This window comes from Mixophyes fleayi, chromosome 4, assembly GCF_038048845.1.
Source record: "Mixophyes fleayi isolate aMixFle1 chromosome 4, aMixFle1.hap1, whole genome shotgun sequence".
Classification (NCBI taxonomy): Eukaryota; Metazoa; Chordata; class Amphibia; order Anura; family Limnodynastidae; genus Mixophyes; species Mixophyes fleayi.
Genome location: NC_134405.1, coordinates 103,792,970 through 103,813,611, shown reverse-complemented (window position 1 = coordinate 103,813,611; position 20,642 = coordinate 103,792,970). Strand labels below are relative to the sequence as shown.

The following is a 20,642-nucleotide window of genomic DNA, read 5'->3' as shown; positions in this document are numbered from 1 at the left end:
TGGGCAGAACAGTCACCAAAAATCGGGATTATCCCACTAGACCAGGCTTGACTAACCTGTGGCACTCCAGGTGTTGTGAAACTACAAGCCTCAGCATGCTTTACCAATATATAGCAGCCTATTGCTGGAAGGGTATGCTGGGACTTGTAGTTTCACAAAACCTGGAGTGCCACAGGTTAGCCAAGCCTGCACTAGACTCAGAACATTTGACAGACTGTCCTACCTGTTCTTGTCACCACCTGTGGCTGCTGGTTTCTTTAGCTGTGGCTTGTTTGGATCCTGGAATGTTGAGGGCCCTATTTGGAAAAAATAATGGGTACATTTAGAAAATTCCAACCAGCCCCGGCGTTAAATCAATAGGACCCACATTTAATACTTAGGACTTCCTCCAGCCCCAACATAAAAGTAATAGTATTCCCATTTAATAAACCTATTTCCCTCCCAACAGACAGCCCCTGCAATAAATGAATCACATTTACATATAATAAATATACCTATTTCCTGCAACCGTCACTGCCATTAAATAATTCATATTCACATTTAATAAATATGCCTCATGCTCCTCAAACTCAGCCCCACATTCAATTAATAGCGCCCAAACCACCCCATCTTAAATTAATAGTCCCCACTATAAAATTAAATTGCCCCATCTTCACCCTACAAAGAAAATAGCACCCATTATTTAGCCACCACCTACCACACACACATTACATTGCCACAAGCCCGTTGTGCCATCACACACACATTACTGCGCCCCTTCATCACCATGATGTGCCTCCTTATAATCACACTGCGCCCTCCATGCTGCTTTTGCTCCCCCCTTCTCCTGGCTCCCCTTCACACACTGCCATACTGTCTGTGCTCCCCCTTCACACTGCCATGCTCCCCCTTCAGTTCCATGCTCCCCCTTCTCTGTTCTATGCTCCTATTTCTGTTCCATGCTCCCCCTTCTCTGTTCCATGCTCCCCCTTCTCTGTTCCATGTTCCCCCTTCTCTGTTCAATGCTCCTATTTCTGTTCCATGCTCCCCCTTCTCTGTTCCATGCTTTTATTTCTGTTCCATGCTCCCCCTTCTCTGTTCTATGCTCCTATTTCTGTTCCATGCTCCCCCTTCTCTGTTCCATGCTCCCCCTTCTCTGTTCCATGCTCCCCCTTCTCTGTTCCATACTCCTATTTCTGTTCCATGCTCCTATTTCTGTTCCATGCTCCCCCTTCTCTGTTCCATGTTCCCCCTTCTCTGTTCAATGCTCCTATTTCTGTTCCATGCTCCCCCTTCTCTGTTCCATGCTTTTATTTCTGTTCCATGCTCCCCCTTCTCTGTTCTATGCTCCTATTTCTGTTCCATGCTCCCCCTTCTCTGTTCCATGCTCCCCCTTCTCTGTTCCATGCTCCCCCTTCTCTGTTCCATACTCCTATTTCTGTTCTATGCTCCTATTTCTGTTCCATGCTCCCCCTTCTCTGTTCCATGCTCCCCCTTCTCTGTTCCATGCTCCCCCTTCTCTGTTCCATGCTCCCCCTTCTCTGTTCCATACTCCTATTTCTGTTCCATACTCCTATTTCTGTTCCATGCTCCCCCTTCTCTGTTCCATACTCCTATTTTTGTTCCATGCTCCCCCTTCTCTGTTCCATACTTCTATTTCTGTTCCATGCTCCCCTATCACTTACCTTTTCTATCTGCTTCTTCCTTTTCTTCTCCTCTGTCTTGCCGGCGCTCCTCACTGAACGTCGGGCGTGATGACGTCACGCCCGGCATTCAGTGCGGACGGAGCCGGCGCTGCGGTCACGTGAGTTTTTTTTTCTTTTTTTTTTTCTATTAAAGTTTCTAGCTCCCCTCACCAACGAAGAGGGGAGCGATTCAGGGTCGGGGCCTACCGGTCGATAGTCCGGTCCACCGGCGGGCCAGTCCGACCCTGCGACCATGGCCTTATCTGTGTGGAGTTTGTATGTTCTCTCTGTGTTTGCGTGTGTTTCCTCCCACACTCCCAAAAACATACATGAAGGTTAATTGGTTGCTATCAATTGATCATAGTCTCTTAGTGTGTGTGTGTGATAGGGATTTTAGACTGTAAGCTCCAATGGGACAGGGACTGATGTGAGTTCTCTGTAAAGCGCTGCATATATATATATCATACATATCATCAGCTATATAAATAGCTGATGATATGTGTTAATGACATACCTACCACCTAAGTACTTTGTGAGACTTTTGTACATGTACAGGCTCATTATTTTCTTTGTATGTGGATCATTAATAGGAGATATCAGTGTATCTTGCAGAGGAAGATTTTTTTTTTTTTAAACTGACCCAGCTTTCAGCTGTCACTCGGAACATAAGCAATAGCCTGGAGGAAACGCACATCTATAACTGTGGTCAGTGCTGACACACTCGCTTTTTTTTTACTCATTTCTTCAAGCACATTCTTTATTGCAACAAGGGAATGTAGTGTTTGTGGCTACAAGAAGCGTTTTATCTGACCACCTGAAGCCATAGTGGCCTCAATTCAGCAACTCTGGTTAAGATTTCCTGCTTAAAGAAACCGTTTAGCAATTAAACAGAGAATGTGGAAAACAAAGTACAAAAGACAATAAAAATAATGTATATGTGCATTCATTAATATCCAGAAGGAAGTGTGAGGGGGTATGGTTGAGATATTTCTAGAGAGAATAGAATTGTACACCAGTAACTATCAAGTATTCTTATGGTTACAGAGAAGCAGGAGGAGGTGGTCTACTATGACACATGTGAAGATCCTCAGGAACTACAGACATGTGAGCAGTCCCATAACAAGCACAGTTCTATGTACATGACGCTCAGAGGGAAGTCTCAGCAGCTGGAGTCAAAACGAGGGAATATCTGTGCAAGGCGAGCTCTTCTGAGGAACAAAAAAGTATGTTCTATCCTTACTGAAGATACTGTCGCCGCCGTGTGTGACTAACATTCGTTGGGCTTAATAAACAAATAGACCTAGAGCGGTCATGTTACTTAAATTTTTAAAAAGCATGGCCTTCTGTCTCATGTCTGCACCCCCATAGTAATCCTTCTATTTACTAGTTCTATTTTTATGTGCGATTTGTATTGTGTATGCTTTATATTGCTGATTGTCCAACGCTGCAGAGGTTTTTTTTTTGGCGCCTTATAAACAATGACAGCTAATGACCACACACGACAATGGTCTTAGGGCCTATTCTTGTGCCAGTTTTCCCCCGTAGAATATTTGTGGAGCAGCAGCATTTTCCATCTCTCACATAATGAGCTTTTATATATTTTAGCACTTACCAAGCATCATTTTATATTCTTTGAATGTAAACTAGTTAATCCAATTTGGCAAAAATATTTTTGGGAATGGGTTGTTACATGTCTAAGAGTGTAATAAATTTAAAGGTTTGCTTTCAGCTTTTATTTATTTATAAATTCACCATTTATGTATTTATTTGTTTGAATGTCAAAGTAGGCAACCTGCGGCTCTCTAGCTGTTGACAGTGCATGCTGGTACTTGTAGTTTCACAACAGCCACACATGGAGCAGTTCTATACTCGTGCAAATCTGATGTTGGCCACAAAATGACTGTTTACAAACTAGCTATTTTTACTTGTCAATCAACCTTATCAGTGATAAGACAGGGTAAGATAATTTTGTCATACACTTGATAGAACAAAGCTGGAGCAACATATATGCATCTGGCATTTCATTTGTGTTATGCTATCTAATGAAAGGAACTGTTAGTTGGAAATGATGATAAAATGATTTACTGTTAAAGGATAAATGTCATATTCCATTTAAGTGGTAGTCAATTGCTGATAGATAAATACTGTATGTAAGGTATTATAAGCAGAGATCTCTTTTTGCTTCATCTTGCTATTGACCCTATTTTATGGAATGTACAGGTATCTTATATGAAAATCAAGAGGCATTATGTTGAGCTAGTTAAGCCTTCTTAGGCATTCTCTTGCATGACACTTGACTGGCTATCGGGGTCTCTGTTTTCTCCATTGAGGAGTATCCGTACTGAACATTGCTCCTCCTACTCCCCTGCTTTAGCTGGATAGTACTCAGGGCCGCTGAGGGGGGTGGGTACTAATTACCCTTGTCTGGACATGCCAGGGTGTCCGGCCCGGACCCTCACCGATTGTTTTTGGGTTTTTTTAACCTAAATTGTTTTTTTTTTTTTGGTTTTTTTTTCCAGGAGTCGTGGCTCTGCCCCCTTCGTTGGTGGGGGGAGCAGGGTACTTTAAAAAAAAAAAAAAATCAAATACCCACATGATCGCGGCATCGGCGTCCCTCTTCCCTTCACTCTGCTCCATTCGCACTGAATGTTGGGCATGACATCATCACGTCGCACCCGACATTCAGTGAGGAGCGGCGCAGAGAGGACCCAGCAAGAAGACAAAAGGAAAGAGATGAAGCCAATACAAAGGTAAGTAAAGGAACGGAGGCAAGGAGAGGGAAGCAAAAAGTCACTGTGTGATGATGAGAGGGGCGGAGGGAATCAGAAAGGCACCGTGTGATGTTGAGAGGGGGGGAGCATGGCACAGTGTGATGAAGGGACGGCCAGGTGAAGACGGAAAAAGCAGCATGTAGGGCTCAGCATGGTGGTGATGAAGGGGCACAGTAATGTGAGTATGATGGCATTGGGGCTTGTGGCAATGTAGTGTGTGTGAGGTAGGTGGTGGCTGATTAATGGGTGCTTTTTTGTTTGTGGGGTGATGATGGGGCAATTTAATAGTGGGGACTATTAATTTAAGATGGGGTGGTTTGGGGGCTGTTGAATGGGGGTGAGTTTGGGGAAAATGAGGTCTCTATATTAAATGTGACTATGAATTATTTAATGGCAATGATGGTTGCGGGGAAATGGGTATATTTATGAAATGTAAATACTATTTATTGCTGGGGCTGTTTGGAGGGAGGGACATAGGTTTATTTATTAAATGGGAATACTATTTTAATGTTGGGGATGGAGGAAGGCCTAATTATTAATTGTGGGTGCTATTCATTTAACGCCGGTGTTGGTTGGAAATTTCTAAATGTATCCATGTTTTTTCCAAATGGGCCTCCAACATTCCAGGACCCAAACAAGCTGCAACTAAAGAATCCTGCAGCCACAGGTGGCGAAAGTGACAAGAACAGGTAGGAGAGAGCAGGACAGTCTGTTAAATGTTCTGATTCTAGGAGGGGCAATCACAATTTTTGGTGACTGTTCTGCCCAATGTAAGGGGGAAGGCCGAGTCTGTGAACTATTTATGTACACACTGCATTCTTTATCTACTACACTATGGTGCTAGATGTCATTCGTGGGCTTACCACACCCCCTCTGGTTGTTTGGTTAGGCCTCTCCAGTGGCTGGCCACACCCCCTCTGGTGGACCTCTACCATTGTATTCCCCCCCCCTGTGAATGTGAACTGGGGGCACTTATGTGAGGCATAATGTGATTGTGGGCACTTATGTGTGACATAACATGAACTGGGGGCATTACTGTGGTATAATATGAACTGGTAACTCTACTATGTGGTATGTTATGAATTGTGGGGAGGACTATTTACCACAGTATTAACTGGGCCTCTACTATGAGTGCACAACCAAGAGGCACTATGAGGTCACTGTCCTGCTGTCCTGAAAGTCAGGACTGATGGGACATTTGTCACGCTCCGGCAAGTGTACACAGCAGTGCAGGGTTTTTTCTCTGAGTGTGGCCTAGCACTTTTCACCTGCTAGACACGCACAGCCACACAACATTTTAATTTGCCATGCTCAACTATAAGCGGGGCCCCATGAACTTGCTGTATCGGGGCCCTTAATTCATCTTGGCATCCCTGATAGCAGCTATCATCGGGAGTGAGAGAAGAAATTGTAAATATCTCTTGATTTTTTTCCCAGCAGTCAGGAGTTAACCACAGTTAAGAAATGCGTTTTGTTCTGAAGGAAAGTACGGTGCATCCGGAAACTATTCACAGTGCTTCACTTTTTCCACATTTTTGTTATGTTACAGCCTTATTCCAAAAATTTGCAAAAATCTCAAACTTTTTTCACGTTGTCATTATGGGGTATTGTGGGGGGAAAAAGGAATTTATTCCATTTTGGAATAAGGCTGTAAAAATTTGAAAAAAGTGAAGTGCTGTGAATACTTTCATGATGCACTGTATACAATGATAACTGCCAGGAGGCTCTTGATATATTTGATCATTGATCATTCACTGTAATGATATGGTTATTCACTCACCATGTTTTCTGTAACATAAGTCTGTGTCTTTCAACTACGCAATATGCTGTACCCCATTATACAGTTCACATAGAAACATAATAAAGATTAAAGTTTAAAAATAGAAATGTGTGTTGGACCTTCTGAAAACTCAATTCACACTCCTTGAACCGCTGCTCAGATGCAGACAAGACCCTAAAATAATTTAGCTGAGCTCTGTGAAGTTCTTGATTATAGCTACATTGTGTTGTGTACTACTCTACTCTATATCATCATCATTTATTTATATAGCGCCACTAATTCCGCAGCGATGTACAGAGAACTCAGTCCCTGCCCCATTGCAGCTTACAGTCTAAATTTCCTAACACACACACACACACACAGACAGACAGAGAGAGACAGACAGAGAGAGACTAGGGTCAATTTGATAGCAGCCAATTAACCTACTAATATGTTTTTGGAGTGTGGGAGGAAACCGGAGCACCCAGAGGAAACCCACGCAAACACAGGGAGTACATACAAACACACAGATAAGGCCATGGTCGGGAATTGAACTCATGACCTCAGTGCTGTGAGGCAGAAGTGCTAACCACTTAGCCACAGTGCTGCCCACATCTGTATAGAGCAAGTTGTTTTAAAAATGAACACTTGTAATGATGTACATGACTGGCGTCACATGAGAGCTGACACTCATTAGCAGGGCCGGATTTACCACTATGCAACCTAGGCAATTGCCTAGGGCCCAGCGGTCCCCACCAGGGCCCTCCCAGGGCCGGAAGTGAGACCACCCTTTAAAAATGGGCCGCTACTTATGGGCTAGTTCTATATGCTTGCCCCCCCGGGCTAAAGTCTGCCAGCCAGCCCCTGAATAGGGGTATATGTTATGCTAAAAAACTATAGTGCTATGGATTTTTTCAGGGAGGGGGCCCCAAACCAGTATCTTGCCTAAGGCCCCATGAGGTCTAAATCCGGCTCTGCTCATTAGTGAACTGATAGTCCATGTCCTTGCCAAACTTTCTACGCATGCGTCACTGAATCACTTAAGTTCAAACAACCTCTGCAGAGCATAAACTTTAACTTTTAACAATGTATTTCTGCGCTTAATCACCATTGATACAAAGGACTGTATAACAGTTGAATTCAGTTTTCCTTCTTCCCAGACTGTATTGTTTCAACAAGATCTTTGTTTTAGGTCTGTGATTATGGGAATTAGTTGATGAATTTTATAAATCATTAGTTAAACTATCAATTACCATTGCTACTAAATTATTTAAATTGGCTATAATAGATTTTAAGGTGAAGTTGAGCTTTTGAGAATTGAGTATATTTGTTTAAGTGAATATTTACGAAAGATTATTATTGCACACTATTGTTATCAATATATATGGTGTACTTTTAGATTTATAATGTGCACTCAGTGACCGTTTTATTAGTTACAGCTGCTTGTTAATGCAAATTTCTAATCAGCAACTCGATGTATAAAAGCATGCAGACATGGTCAAGAGGTTCAGTTGATGTTCAGTCCAAACGCCAGAATGTGGAAGAAATGGGATCGAAGTGACTTTGACCGTGGAATGATAGCTGGTGCCAGATGGATGGTGAATCAGCAGAGCATTGGCGACTTTTACGCACCATGTACCTTAGCAGTCGTTGACCCCGTTATGTGAATTTACGTGGTCTTCCGCTTTGTGGCTGAGTTGCTGTTGTTCCTAAATGCTTCCACTTTTTAATAATATCACTTATAGTTGACTGTGTAATATCTAACAGGGATGAAATTTCACAAACCGACTAATGCAAAGGTGGCATCCTATCATAGTACCACGCTTGAAGTCACTGAGCTCTTCAGAACGACCCATTTTGTATCTCAAATGTTTGTAAATGGAGATTGCATGGCTAGGGCTTGATTTTATAATATTATACACCTCTGGTAACCGGTCTGATTGAAACACCTCAATACAATAATTAACAGGTGTGGCCAAATACTTTTGTCCATATAGTATATCTCAATTTCTGATGCATATGGTTTACTCAGACTACATGGATCCATCCTGCCTTGTGTCAACTGTGCAGGCTCGTGGTGGTGGTGGTGGTGGTGTAATGGTGTGAAGAATGTTTTCTTGGCAAACATTAGGCCCTTAATAACAGTTGAGCATTGTTTAAATGCCGCGGCCTGAGTATTGTTGCTGACAATGTCCATCCACTTATGGCCACAGTCTACCTATCTTGTAATGACTACTTCCAGCAGGATAACGAATGCCATGGCACAAAGCACACAAATCCCAAGTTGGTTCCACAAACATGACACTGGGTTCGTGCTCCAGTGGCCTCCACCCAGATCCCAAACCAATAGAGCACCTTTGGGATGTGGTGGAACAGGAGATTCGCAGGATAAATGTGCAGCTGACAAATCTGCAGCAACTGTGTGATGCTAACTTGTTGTCATGGACCAGAATCTCTAAGTAATGTTTCCAGCACCTTGTTGAATCCATGCCACAAAGAATTCAGGCTGCTCTGGGGGCAAAGATTGGTCTTACCCTGTATTAGAAAGGTATACCTAGTAAAGTGGCAACTGTGTGTGTGTGTAATCAGGTGTCAAAGGCCGATAAACCAACTTACTCCTAAGCAATTAGTTTTTTTTTTTTTAGTAAATCGTACTCTGTGTGGCACTTCTCTATATTGATAGGCTTCACATAGCTTGAAGCACCCTGCCCTCATCTGTCCCTCTCACCTTCCCATTTCCTGAAAGCATTTTTTTTTTTTTTTTTCTTAGTCTGTTTTTATTGAAAATGAAATAGCGTGTGTATGTATGTATGTGTGTAATACATTTAACAGTATAAACATGTGTACAAAAAGTTTACGACATCCGTAAGGCAGTTCGTTCATTGAACACCAAGTTTCGCACACAGAACTATGGAGGATATGGATGAACACACCAAGAGATGTGTAATTAATTAAGAACTCTATTGGATAGGGGATAGAGAGAAGAAGGGAAAAAGAGGAAGGGAGAGAAAAAGTGTGTGTTTTTGGGGAGGGGGGTGTGGGTAGGAGGGGTTGAGCTTTATTTATTTATTCTTTTATTTCCATTATTTTCACTGGGCATACAGTGTGGTTTCTTTGAACTCCATCCATTCAAACCATAGTAAGTGGTATACTCTTAGCAGTGGAGGAGTAAATGAAAATGTCCATTGACATAGTGGAGGAGTAAATGAAATTGTCCATTGACATATAAAAGTCTAAGGGCTACATTTACTAAGCTGCGGGTTTGAAAAAGTGGGGATGTTGCCTATAGCAACCAATCAGATTCTAGCTTTCATTTATTTAGTACTTTCTACAAAATGACAGCTAGAATCTGATTGGTTGCTATAGGCAACATCCCCACTTTTTCAAACCCGCAGCTTAGTAAATCTAGCCCCAAGTGTTCAAACCATTCCTTGATAGAAGCGGCTATTGTGGATTTCCAGTGGACCAGTCTCGCAGCCTTTGCTGCACAGCTGAGGTACTTTACAGGAGATTTTTTTTTTTTATATTGGGAAATCGGCAATATTATAAATATAGCCAAAATTTCAGGCAATTTGGTAACTCTGTTCCTACAATTGCTTTGGAGATAAGTAAAACTATGTCCCAGAAGGGTTTGAGTGATACGCATTCCCACCAAATATGTAGTACCCAGCACCATTTGACATCTCTAACAGAGATTTGGGACCACAGCGAACATTTTAGCCAATAGACTGGGACACCGGTACCAGACAGTCAACACTTAATATTGTGTTTTGACCACACGCACACTGATTGAGCTTGCTTGAGTGGTGGAATACATCACCTGAGTCTTGTTCGGGTATAACAGATCCAACTCTCTTTCCCAATCGCTAGTGAATTGGGGTAGTTTATTAAAGGCATGTTCAATTTGGATTCTATATATGGAGGATAAGGTGTATCTGGGAAGTGGTGACCATTTAGTCGAGGGTAGAAGAAATTGTCGGTTGTTTAATGGTGTTGAAGTAATGATCGCCAGCAAGTAAGATTAATCTGTGTGTGTAGTGAATATCCCATGATCCAAACTCACTGTTTGATTGGACGAGGATGGGGGGGATCAGACAAATACTCTATTTTATATGACGACATCGTAGAACGTAGAGAAATGTGGTAGTTGTAAACCACCAGCATGTTTGCGCTTATATAGACTGTTGTGTTTGAAGCGGGGTCTCCTACATTTCCAAACATAGTGTTGTATGGCCCTATGAAGTTCATTGAACCATGAGGTGGGAATGTGAATCGGAACTGTGTAGTAGGTAGAGGATTCTAGGGAGTAAGTTCATTTTCACTATGTTAACTCTACCTATAAGGGTAAAGTCCTTTGGGAGCCAGTCTCTCAGGTTGTTATGGGCAAGAAATTATTTGCGTAAATCTTTGAGTTGTCTGTTTATGACCATCCCCAAGTATTTAAGTTGTGTGGGGTGCCATATAAAAGGGAATGCTGGCTTCAGACCTTCAACTATGTCCAAAGGTGTCGAAATATTAAGGGCACAGATTTCAAATAATTGATTTGAAACTTGCAGAGATCTCCAAAAATACAAAATTCTGTCATTAAATTCGGCAACGAAATTACAGGATTCCTGAGAATAGCAAGAAGGTCGTCTGCGAAGAGGGCAAGTTTAAATTCTTTGTCTCCCATGTGCAATCCTGAGATGTCTGGATTTGCTCTAATAAACCAAGCTAATGCCTCCATACATAGGATAAAAATCATTGGAGACAAGGGACAGCCCTGTCTCCATTCCATTTGTAATTCCAATTGGGTTCGACATGTCTCCATTAACTTGACTCTAGCCGTTTGATGTGTGTAGAAGGTTCGAATCCGTTCCAGGCCCAATGATCCTAAACCCAGGTGACTCAGTATACCCAGTATGAAGTCCCAGTCTACTCTATCGAACGCTTTTTCTGCATCTGTGCACAGCAGAACAGTTGGGGTGTTGGTGGATGTAGCAAACTGAATCGGGTCAATAATATTTGTAGTATTGTCGAGCCTTGTGACCTGGGACAAACCCCACTTGATCAAAGTGGATTATCTTAGGCAAGAGTGGTTTTAACCTGTTGGCTGGAAGTTTGGCATATAGTTTTATGTCCACATTGAGCAGTGATATGGAGCTATAGCTTGGGCATAGTGCTGGTTCTATCCCTTCTTTAGGCAAAACTATAATATGTGCTGTCAGAGAATGTTGTAAGAAGTGGGATTGTGCGGATATAGAGTTGAAGGCCTGAAGCATGAGTGGGACCAATTTTAGTTTAAAGTTTTGTAATATGATACTGTAAAACCATCAGGACTTTCCTGAGGGTGTCGTCTTAAATGCCTCCTCTAGTTCCTAAATGGAAAAGGGTGCCTCTAACATTTTGTATATTCTCTGCATCTAATGTGGGTTAGTTAATCTGTTTAAGATAGTTGGCTACCAGCTCCTGTTTCTGAAAGCATAATTTAACCCTTTCTCTGCTGTTATTCAAATATAATGAGGGGGGGAGGCAAGATCTTCTAGCAAGGGGCCTCAGTGCCTTTTGCTGACATAGTGAGTTGGGCTCAACGGCTTCTGCTGAACTAGGTCTTTTGTGATGTGCAATATACATCTCAATTTTATGCTAAGCTGTGCAGTATAATATGTTATAGTATGCCCTAAAAAAACAAACTGTACAGCTCCTTACAAAATTACTTCTGGCCCTGGCTCCTAGCTGTCAGTTAAACAGCAGTTGGGAGGATGGTTTGAGAATAAATGGCAGCGGCCCATATCTTTGTTATTGCCCAGGACTCCAAGGTGTTAATCCTCCATTGACCACATCCGTTACCTCAAGTTCTGCATGATCGGTATAGTGTTAATATTGCTACACTCTCATTCATTTTATAATACCTTGTCCGTACTAACCTTCATAGCTACTTCATTATCTTCTAAACGTGTTTGGAACAAGCCAGGTAACCTGTATGAAATGTAGGGGAATTACCTAGGGATACAGAAGGCCTACATTGAACTGGCCCCATGCGGATTATAACTTGTTGTGCAGATTGCACAACAAGTTATAATCTGAATAGTCTGTTTAGCACTTTACAGTAATGGTAAATACATGTGGGTTAATTCTTGTGTGCATCTTCTTGCTTTTAGGATCAGTGCATAGAGGTACAGGATCTTAAACAAAAACAGTACCAAGAAAGCCAGAAGCAGCTCCAGCAGCATCACTCTGCACAGATGGTGAGTACCGAGTCTATGAATGGTTTGTTTTCACTTGTCTGATTTCATGCCAACCTTTAGTGCAAGTGGAGGCTTCTGTACCATTTAAAACAGTGTGTGGGAGACACTTTAACAGCCGCTCTTTGTGTTATGACAGAAAAAAGACAAGAAAAAAGAAGAGGATAGAAAGAAAAAAGAATGGGTCGATCAGGAACGTCAAAAAACTCTACAGAGATTAAAAAGCTTTAAAGATGTGAGTGTTAAATTGCAGTGTTCAAGTTGTGCACAGTCATGTTATGTTTGAAGTAGAATGTAAAATTGTGAATAGAAGCAAGCAGCGTATTTGTTAATGGAGCATTTCTTTGTAACTTTTTTTTTTTTTCCGTTCTCTAGAAAAAGGAATCTAATGTGGTACTGAAAACCTCTCGAATACAGTCTCGTTTATCCAGTAAATCTCACGAGAGCTTACAACCCCCCTGTATAACAAAGAGGCGCAGAAGTCCTCCAGCAGACATCCCTGTGCAGATTTTTGTTCAGAAAGGAAATTTTAGACATGAAACTCCTACTGATGAAGCCTTCAAGCCAGCCAGTCACTTTCCACCACCACCTACTGTGCCGCCGCCGCCACCACCACCACCACCACCACTGCCTCCTCCACCAGCACTGCGTCTGCCTCTGCCTCCTCCACCGCCGCCTCTACCATCCCTGACGCCTCTTTTGATAGGCCCAGCTCCATTACCTCGTTCAGTAGAAACACTAAAACCTAATGAAATGTTGGTAGATAAAGTACCAGCAACATCAAAATCAACCTTGAACCAACATTCAGGTAAGGAATTATATGCAATGTTCCTATGCTATCAAGTAAGATCTAGTTTACACTGGCAGGTCAATGAATAATAAAACGGAATGGATCCATCCAATCCCACATCGGTGTCTACGCTCCCACAGTGAATTTTGTTTTTCTCCCAGATCTCCTCTTGGGACAGAGGTCATGTTTTTTTTGTTTTTTTAATGGAATGATAGAAAAAAAGTGATAGTTTTTAAACAAATTACGTTAATGAAGGTGCTTGGGGAGTATTACTGGGCTTTTTTATTCATTTACAATAAAATTATTTTTACAGGAAGGGTTTTTTTTCCCCTTCAAATTGTGTTTGGTGTACTACAGCTCCCAGCGGATCCTGGATGCCAGAGCATGTTGACACGTGTGGTTCCCCAAGTGCTAGCATGCCCTGGCAGCCGCAGCAGTGCTAGTGCTTGTAGTGCTGCAAGCACCAGCATGCCCAAACTTTTACTGGCAGCCTGCATGTAGTGCACCAAGGCAAAACCGTGCCTTTATTATAGAATTATTTCTAATTACCCCACATATACCATCCATGCAGCTGGCATTGGCCTTTGAATGTCAACATTGTGAATGTCAACATTACTACTGTCACCATTGTAAACAAGTTGACAGAATGAATGTCTACATTTACACTGTCACCATTTTGGAGTTATCAGTTTAAGTAGTGACATATTCACCGATGCCAGAATGAGTACATCCCAAAAAGAAATACCTCCCCCTCCGTCCCCTTTTTATGTCCTAGAAAACGCTTCCACCATTACTGATGCTGGCATTGCTGCATATCTCCCTGCTCTTTCCAATCCCCTTTCCTGAGACTGCTCTATACATTTAGTAGTCAGAGGCATCCAATCAGATATCACGTTGCTTGTACAGTAGCCGCCCCCTGGATGATTGCAGTTCGTCTGGGGACACCATTGTACAACTGATTGGATCATTTTCAGAAGAACAGGATTTACATCGTCCTATTGGATGCCACATTACTTGTTAGTAACAGCAGCTAGCTGTGCTGCAGAGCCACATCCACCCCATAAGGCACAGGTTATTTATTGCCCAGGTTTTTTTGTTTGCTTTTTTTTCAAAGCATAAAGTGTGCCTTAATGGATGATAATAAAAATATAATCATGAATGGTAGAACAAACATTTATAACTTTATATGTTTCCTAAATATTATGGTCTAAGGCGGTGGTTCCCAAACTGTGCGCCGCGGCGCTGTCTCAGGGGTGCCGCGGGCCAGCCATAAAAAAACCAAACAGAAACACTTACCAATCTGCGCTGCGCCGGGACCCAGCATCCTCCTCTCTCACGCAGCAGCTGTCATATCAGTGACAGCTGCTGCGTGAGAGAGGAGGATGCTGGGTCCCAGCGCCGCGCAGATTGGTAAGTGTTTCTGTTTGTTTTTTTTATGGCTGGTGCGCGGCAGAGGGGGCAAATTGAGAGAGGACAGAGGAGAGGGACAGGAGGGAGACAGCGTGACAGGAGAGGGACAGAGGAGAGTGACAGCGTGACAGGAGGGGGACAGAGGAGAGTGACAGCGTGACAGGAGGGGGACAGAGGAGAGTGACAGCGTGACAGGAGAGGGACAGAGGAGAGTGACAGCGTGACAGGAGAGGGACAGAGGAGAGTGACAGCGTGACAGGAGGGGGACAGAGGAGAGTGACAGCGTGACAGGAGAGGGACAGCGTGACAGGAGGGGGACAGAGGAGAGTGACAGCGTGACAGGAGAGGGACAGAGGAGCGTGACAGGAGAGGGACAAAGGAGAGTGACAGCGTGACAGGAGGGGACAGCGTGGCAGAGGAGCTGGGATAGCGTGAGAGAGGGCAGAGGAGGGAAACAGAGGACAGAGGAGCTGGGACAGCGTGACAGAGGGCAGAGGAGGGAAACAGGGCAGAGGAGCTGGGACAGCGTGACAGGGCAGAGAAGCTGGGACAGCTTGACAGAGGGCAGAGGAGGGGGACAGCGTGAGAGAGGGCAGAGGAGCTGTGACAGCGTGACAGAGGAGCTGGGACAGCGTGACAGAGGGCAGAGGAGGGAAACAGGGCAGAGGAGCTGGGACAGCGTGACAGGGCAGAGAAGCTGGGACAGCTTGACAGAGGGCAGAGGAGGGGGACAGCGTGAGAGAGGGCAGAGGAGCTGGGACAGCGTGACAGAGGAGCTGGGACAGCTTGGCAGAGGAGCTGGGACAGCTTGGCAGAGGGCGGAGGAGCTGGGACAGCGTGACAGAGGGCAGAGGAGGGGGACAGCATGACAGGAGGGAGACAGCGTGACAGAGGGCAGAGGAGGGGGGACAGCGTGACAGAGGGCAGAGGAGGGGGGACAGCATGAGAGAGGGCAGAGGGGGCAGCGTGAGAGAGGGCAGAGTGTCTGGATGCAGTGGGGGCATTTTTGCATACAACTAAATAAGCATTTCTGTCCTGACCTACATACTTATTACAATTTTTTGACCCAACTACTTCTAAAACAGGACTGCTCTGTAATTATTTTGGAGGGGTGCCTTAAAAAAATTATGGAGACTTTAAGGGTGCCGCGAACTGCAAAACTTTGGGAACCACTGGTCTAAGGGGTTTTTTTTTATTGTTATTTTCCAAACTAAGAGACAAAATATGTTGCAAGGTAACAGTTTATAACAGTTTAAGACTATTATATGTAAATGTAATACATCTGTTTGGAGCAGTTTTTCAGGGACTTTGCTAGTACCATTTGCAAATTAAGTAAAGTACACCCATCCCCCAGGCAGAGTGGCAGCAGACATTTTGCACCCTATTGTTTTGTTAGGGAACAATATATTTAAATAATATTGTAATATCTTACTCATATTAATCATAGTAATAATGATGCAGATTACCTCTAGGTGAAATTGCCACAGGGGAAGACATATTTTTCCTTTTCCCATCTGTCATGTGTGTATCTTGTTTTAGGTTCCATGGAAGAAGTGTTGGCATCATTGAAACGAGGGCAAACTCTTCTCCATAAAGTGGAACAACCACAGGCATCAATCAGCAACGTAAGAGACAATATACTAGCAGCTATTAAACAAGGAGTAAAACTGAGGAAAGTCAGCAAAGACCATGTGAAGAAAGAGCAAGAAAGTGAATTTGAGCAGAGTATTAAAGCAGCCATGCAGAGAATGAAAAAAGTATCCAATGACTCTGATGACGAAGAGAAAAGTGAATATATGAGTGGTGAATGGGACACATAAAGAGGCATATAGCAGCGTGACCTCCCCACTTCACTCTAACCCTACCCACTTTACATAAAACTATCTGGAGGCACCAGAGCACATCCTGCTTGTTTCCTATTGGCTGTGTGATGTAACTGCTGTGATTAGGGATCCACTCTATATTCAACTTGAAGACACATAAGCCCAACAGTATTGCTCTCCATTGTTCCTTTAATGTGGGTCCTTTCTCTGGGTGATCATACAAATAATGCCCTTTAATATACAAACATCCAGCCTCTACTGATATGCTTCCAGTTTGAAGTGTCAATGTAAGAAGGCTTTGGGTGTTTCTTGTAATTTGTTATTATATATTTAATTTCAGTATATAAAAATGCACTGGATAATATTTGTTAAGAAAACGATTTTATTTTTCAGAATTTGTAGTGAAGTCATTATTAAAGGGCCACTAACCACATATTGCATAAACATCCAATAGTTGAAGACATCCTCTAGCATTTTCTATTGTATATGAAAAAGTCTTCATTCGATGTCAGATCTTGTATGCAACCTTTATATGTAGCGTGTAATCTGTACTTTACTTTTCCTGTTTTTACTGTAAAAGTTTTCATCTGTTGACTTACAAACAGGAGATGTAATGTACATAGGAAAAACAAAATTCCACATATGCATAATTTTATCTATTATATTTGGTTTTTATAGTTATCTAAAACTTTTAGCTGCAAACACACAAGCCCATTTTGTTCAGCAAGCTGAAAGCAGTTTCCCAAGGTGCAGATGACCTGTTGGATTGTGCCATACTCACACCAGTCACTCTATTCTTTTTTAACATTAATCATGTATCATTTCTTATTTGGCTAAAAATGAACGCCTTTCATATAAACTTTTTATAGTGGATGGTTTTGATTCATTTACATGCATTAGCTTTCAGTAATTTAAGGTTTTCCAATGTTGCTTAGTAGAACAGCGCGTTAGCCCAACACTAATTATTTCTCCATTCATTTGGATTTCATCTGTGGAAAAAACCAGTTGGAGTAGAGATGAGCTACAAGGAGCAGACTCGTTACACTATTTGACATATCTGTACAATGGAAGTCTAAATATATATTTTTTTTAGTTTTGAGTGGAATTGAAATAGAATACTAATTGTTATTTATCTACTGCCCCAGTCCTTCCCCTGTGAGGGTGGGTGGCTAGGATCAGGGTTGTCTAATCCCCTTTCCCTGAACACTTCTTCTAATGAATAGGAAGTTCACCTGGAGGTCCTTTATCATCATCAGCTATTTATATAGCGCCACTAATTCTACAGCTCTGTACATAGAACTCGCTCACATCAATCCCTGCTCCATTGGAGCTTAGAGCCTAAATTCCCTAACATATACATACACAGACCAATAAAGTCTAAGGTCAATTTAATAGCGGCCAATTAACCTACTAGTATGTTTTTGGAGTGTGTGAGGAACCGGAGCAAATATGGGGAGAACATACAGACTCCAAATACAGATAAGGCCATGGTCAGGAATTGAACTCATGACCTGTGAGGCAGAAGTGTTAACCACTAAGCCATTGTGCTGCTATGTGTTTGGGTGAAGAAAGCAATCAAAGCAGGGGATAAGATATTTTCCTCTATACCATTTAATGCATCAGGGAGTAGGCTGGGTTGCTGCACTGCATGTAACTAACATTAGGTATTTTATTTAATCTAACTTCATTCCACCCAAAACGAAATAAGTTTTGGATGGAAATAGATTTTAAATTTTTTTTAGGCTTTGGTTTTCCAATACTAGTTTTATTTATGTAATAACTTATATTTGCTTTTAAGTAATTTCACACATTTTTAATTAAACACATGACTGTAGGTGAAATGCATCAAATGTCTGTCTATTTTTGCATTTGAGATGAGTTTGCAATATTACAGATATTATGGTTCTGCTAATTAAAGCATTTAACCACACAGTCATCTGACTTTTATAGTTGTATAATTTAACAGGGCAAACGGTAAACAAAATAATTGAGGGCTTGTTATATGTAAATGAAGACTCTTATACACATTTCCTTCAATAGGCACGAACATAGGATGTATATGAATATTGGTCATTGCTCATATAATATAAGACTGCAGAAACAATAGCTTCACCACAAGGTTAATGAATTGAAAAAAATATTTTATTTTTTTTATTTAATCACTGCATCTGAGAACTGAAGATCAGAAGGGCCATCATATTTTTTTTTTTTTAATTAAAACATCTCAGTTTTATAACCGGTTTTGATTGCCCCAGCCCAGCCTGCCCCTGGACCTGTGAATCCTTACAAGAAATTGTTGCAGAAATGAATTGTTCACTGTCAAAACTAAATACAAAGCTAAATAGCTGAAACACCGCAAAAATATTTTTCACTAGTTAATAAATCTTTTATCATGCATTGTATTTAAAGTGCTTTTATGTAACATGCTTTTTCACTGATAACACATAAAACAATTATTATTTTGAACTCCAGACCGTTAAACCTGTATAGATATTTATTGATCTCCTTTATTTAGCAATAACTAAGCACAGTGATTGCATGAGAATAATCAAACATTTTCAAATACAGCCTCAATTTATAACATCATAGGAGGAATTTTCTGGATCTATTAATACATTAAAATGTTCCTGCATTATACAATTACTGTTGGCATGCCACAAAATGACCTCCTCCGCACTGACTTGTTCTATAATTTTTTTTTGGTATAATTGATATGTGGTCTATTCCAACATTCACAGATACCTGCAGTGTTGTGCAGTCTTGGCCAAGTCTCACTCTATACTTATCTTGCAACAGAATGTTCTTTTTTTGCTCCGATAAAGCTGTAGAGTAATTAAGGTGCAATTTGGAACTCCGGTAATTTTAACTCCAAAGTGCCAGTGGATATCTGAGAAGGAACTCCAGCTAGTAGTATGAATGTGTCCAATTAAATGTAACGGGAGCTATTCCAGCTTAAACAATGGCTGTGTACAAGAGAATGGAAATCAGAAATGAAGAGGTACATAGACTGTGGGGGTTTTAAAAGGCTCAATGAGATGAAAATGCATTACTTGTTTTAATCAGTAATGTATGCAATAATAGCAACTAGAAAAATATATGTTGCTCCCATTAAGACCAAGGGCTAGATTTACTAAGCTGCGGGTTTGAAAAAGTGGGGATGTTGCCTATAGAAACCAATCAGATTCTAGCTTTCTCCTTCATCCGATCTGGGGGACACTGCTTACCATGGGTTGTGGAGGGGAGCTTGGGAGTTGGCACCTAACTAGTTAATTTAGTACTGCTGGCAAACCCCTCCCCTCTACAAACCCCCTGCCTCTTCCTGTCCAGTTTTTTTTAGGTGCCCTGGAGTTTGGGCAGCCTTTTTTTTTTTACTGCTTAGTTTAATGTTTAAAAATTTATTTTTTTCCTTTACTTTTTACTTTTTTAGGTGGCAGCGCTGGAGTGTGTTCTAATATAGAGAACACACTCACAGCTTGGCAGCGCAGGCATTTCCCTGTCAGCTGAGAGCCAGCGGTTCTCACTGACAGGGGCTGAAGACAAGGTTCCTGATTGAAGGGAGTGACAAGCGGTCTCATGGACCGCTGCATTCCCATAGCCTCCCCGATAACCGGCGCTGCCATTACAGGCATAGAGCGCTGGTTATCGGGTAATGAAGATGGCGGTGGCCATCTTGGATTTCGGCAGAAGCGCCGAGCAGAAGGGGCTAAACCAAGATTCCCCCCTCAGTCATAGGAGGGGGGCGTCGGATACCTTCCGCTGCGGAGACCTCTGTCCTAGAGGTCTCCACCACTCTGCCACTATTATGATAGTTCTTTTGAAGAAAGAAGGAGAAGACATGGGAAAAAGAACTACAGGAAGGGGGAGTTAATACATAGAGTTCCCCCCTTCCTTCAGAGAGAGAGATGGTCCTTCCCAGGTCTTTTGGCGCCAGCACAAGCCCGGGAAAAGGAACGGAGCTGAGGAGAAAGCACAGACTGCTGTCAGATCTGCTCCCCAGGGTGGCCTTTGGCTAAGTATCACCTTTATTTACACACATATCTGATGTGGTTATACTGGGCTAGCAGGTTTACTATTATAGCCTCCTACTAGCCATTGATATTTATGGTGTTTACTATTTCAAGTACAACTTTTAGAATATATCAGTTGTTTACTTGGTATTGCTCTGTTTTTCATTGCTTATTTTACTCTCTCTCTATATTAA

At 42.1% G+C, this 20,642-nt stretch overlaps 1 protein-coding gene across 1 annotated transcript in view; it reads left to right on the top strand.

Moving 5' to 3' along the window:
• Positions 1–19,278, top strand: part of WHAMM (WASP homolog associated with actin, golgi membranes and microtubules) — a 37,433-nt gene extending 18,155 nt beyond the window's left edge. Inside the window, 5 exon segments of the mRNA XM_075207920.1 lie at positions 2,709–2,887; positions 12,335–12,421; positions 12,558–12,653; positions 12,794–13,226; positions 16,158–19,278. Of these exon segments, the coding sequence (XP_075064021.1) occupies positions 2,709–2,887; positions 12,335–12,421; positions 12,558–12,653; positions 12,794–13,226; positions 16,158–16,438 (1,076 nt within the window). The 3' untranslated portion in view covers positions 16,439–19,278.
• Positions 19,279–20,642: the final 1,364 nt, after the last annotated feature.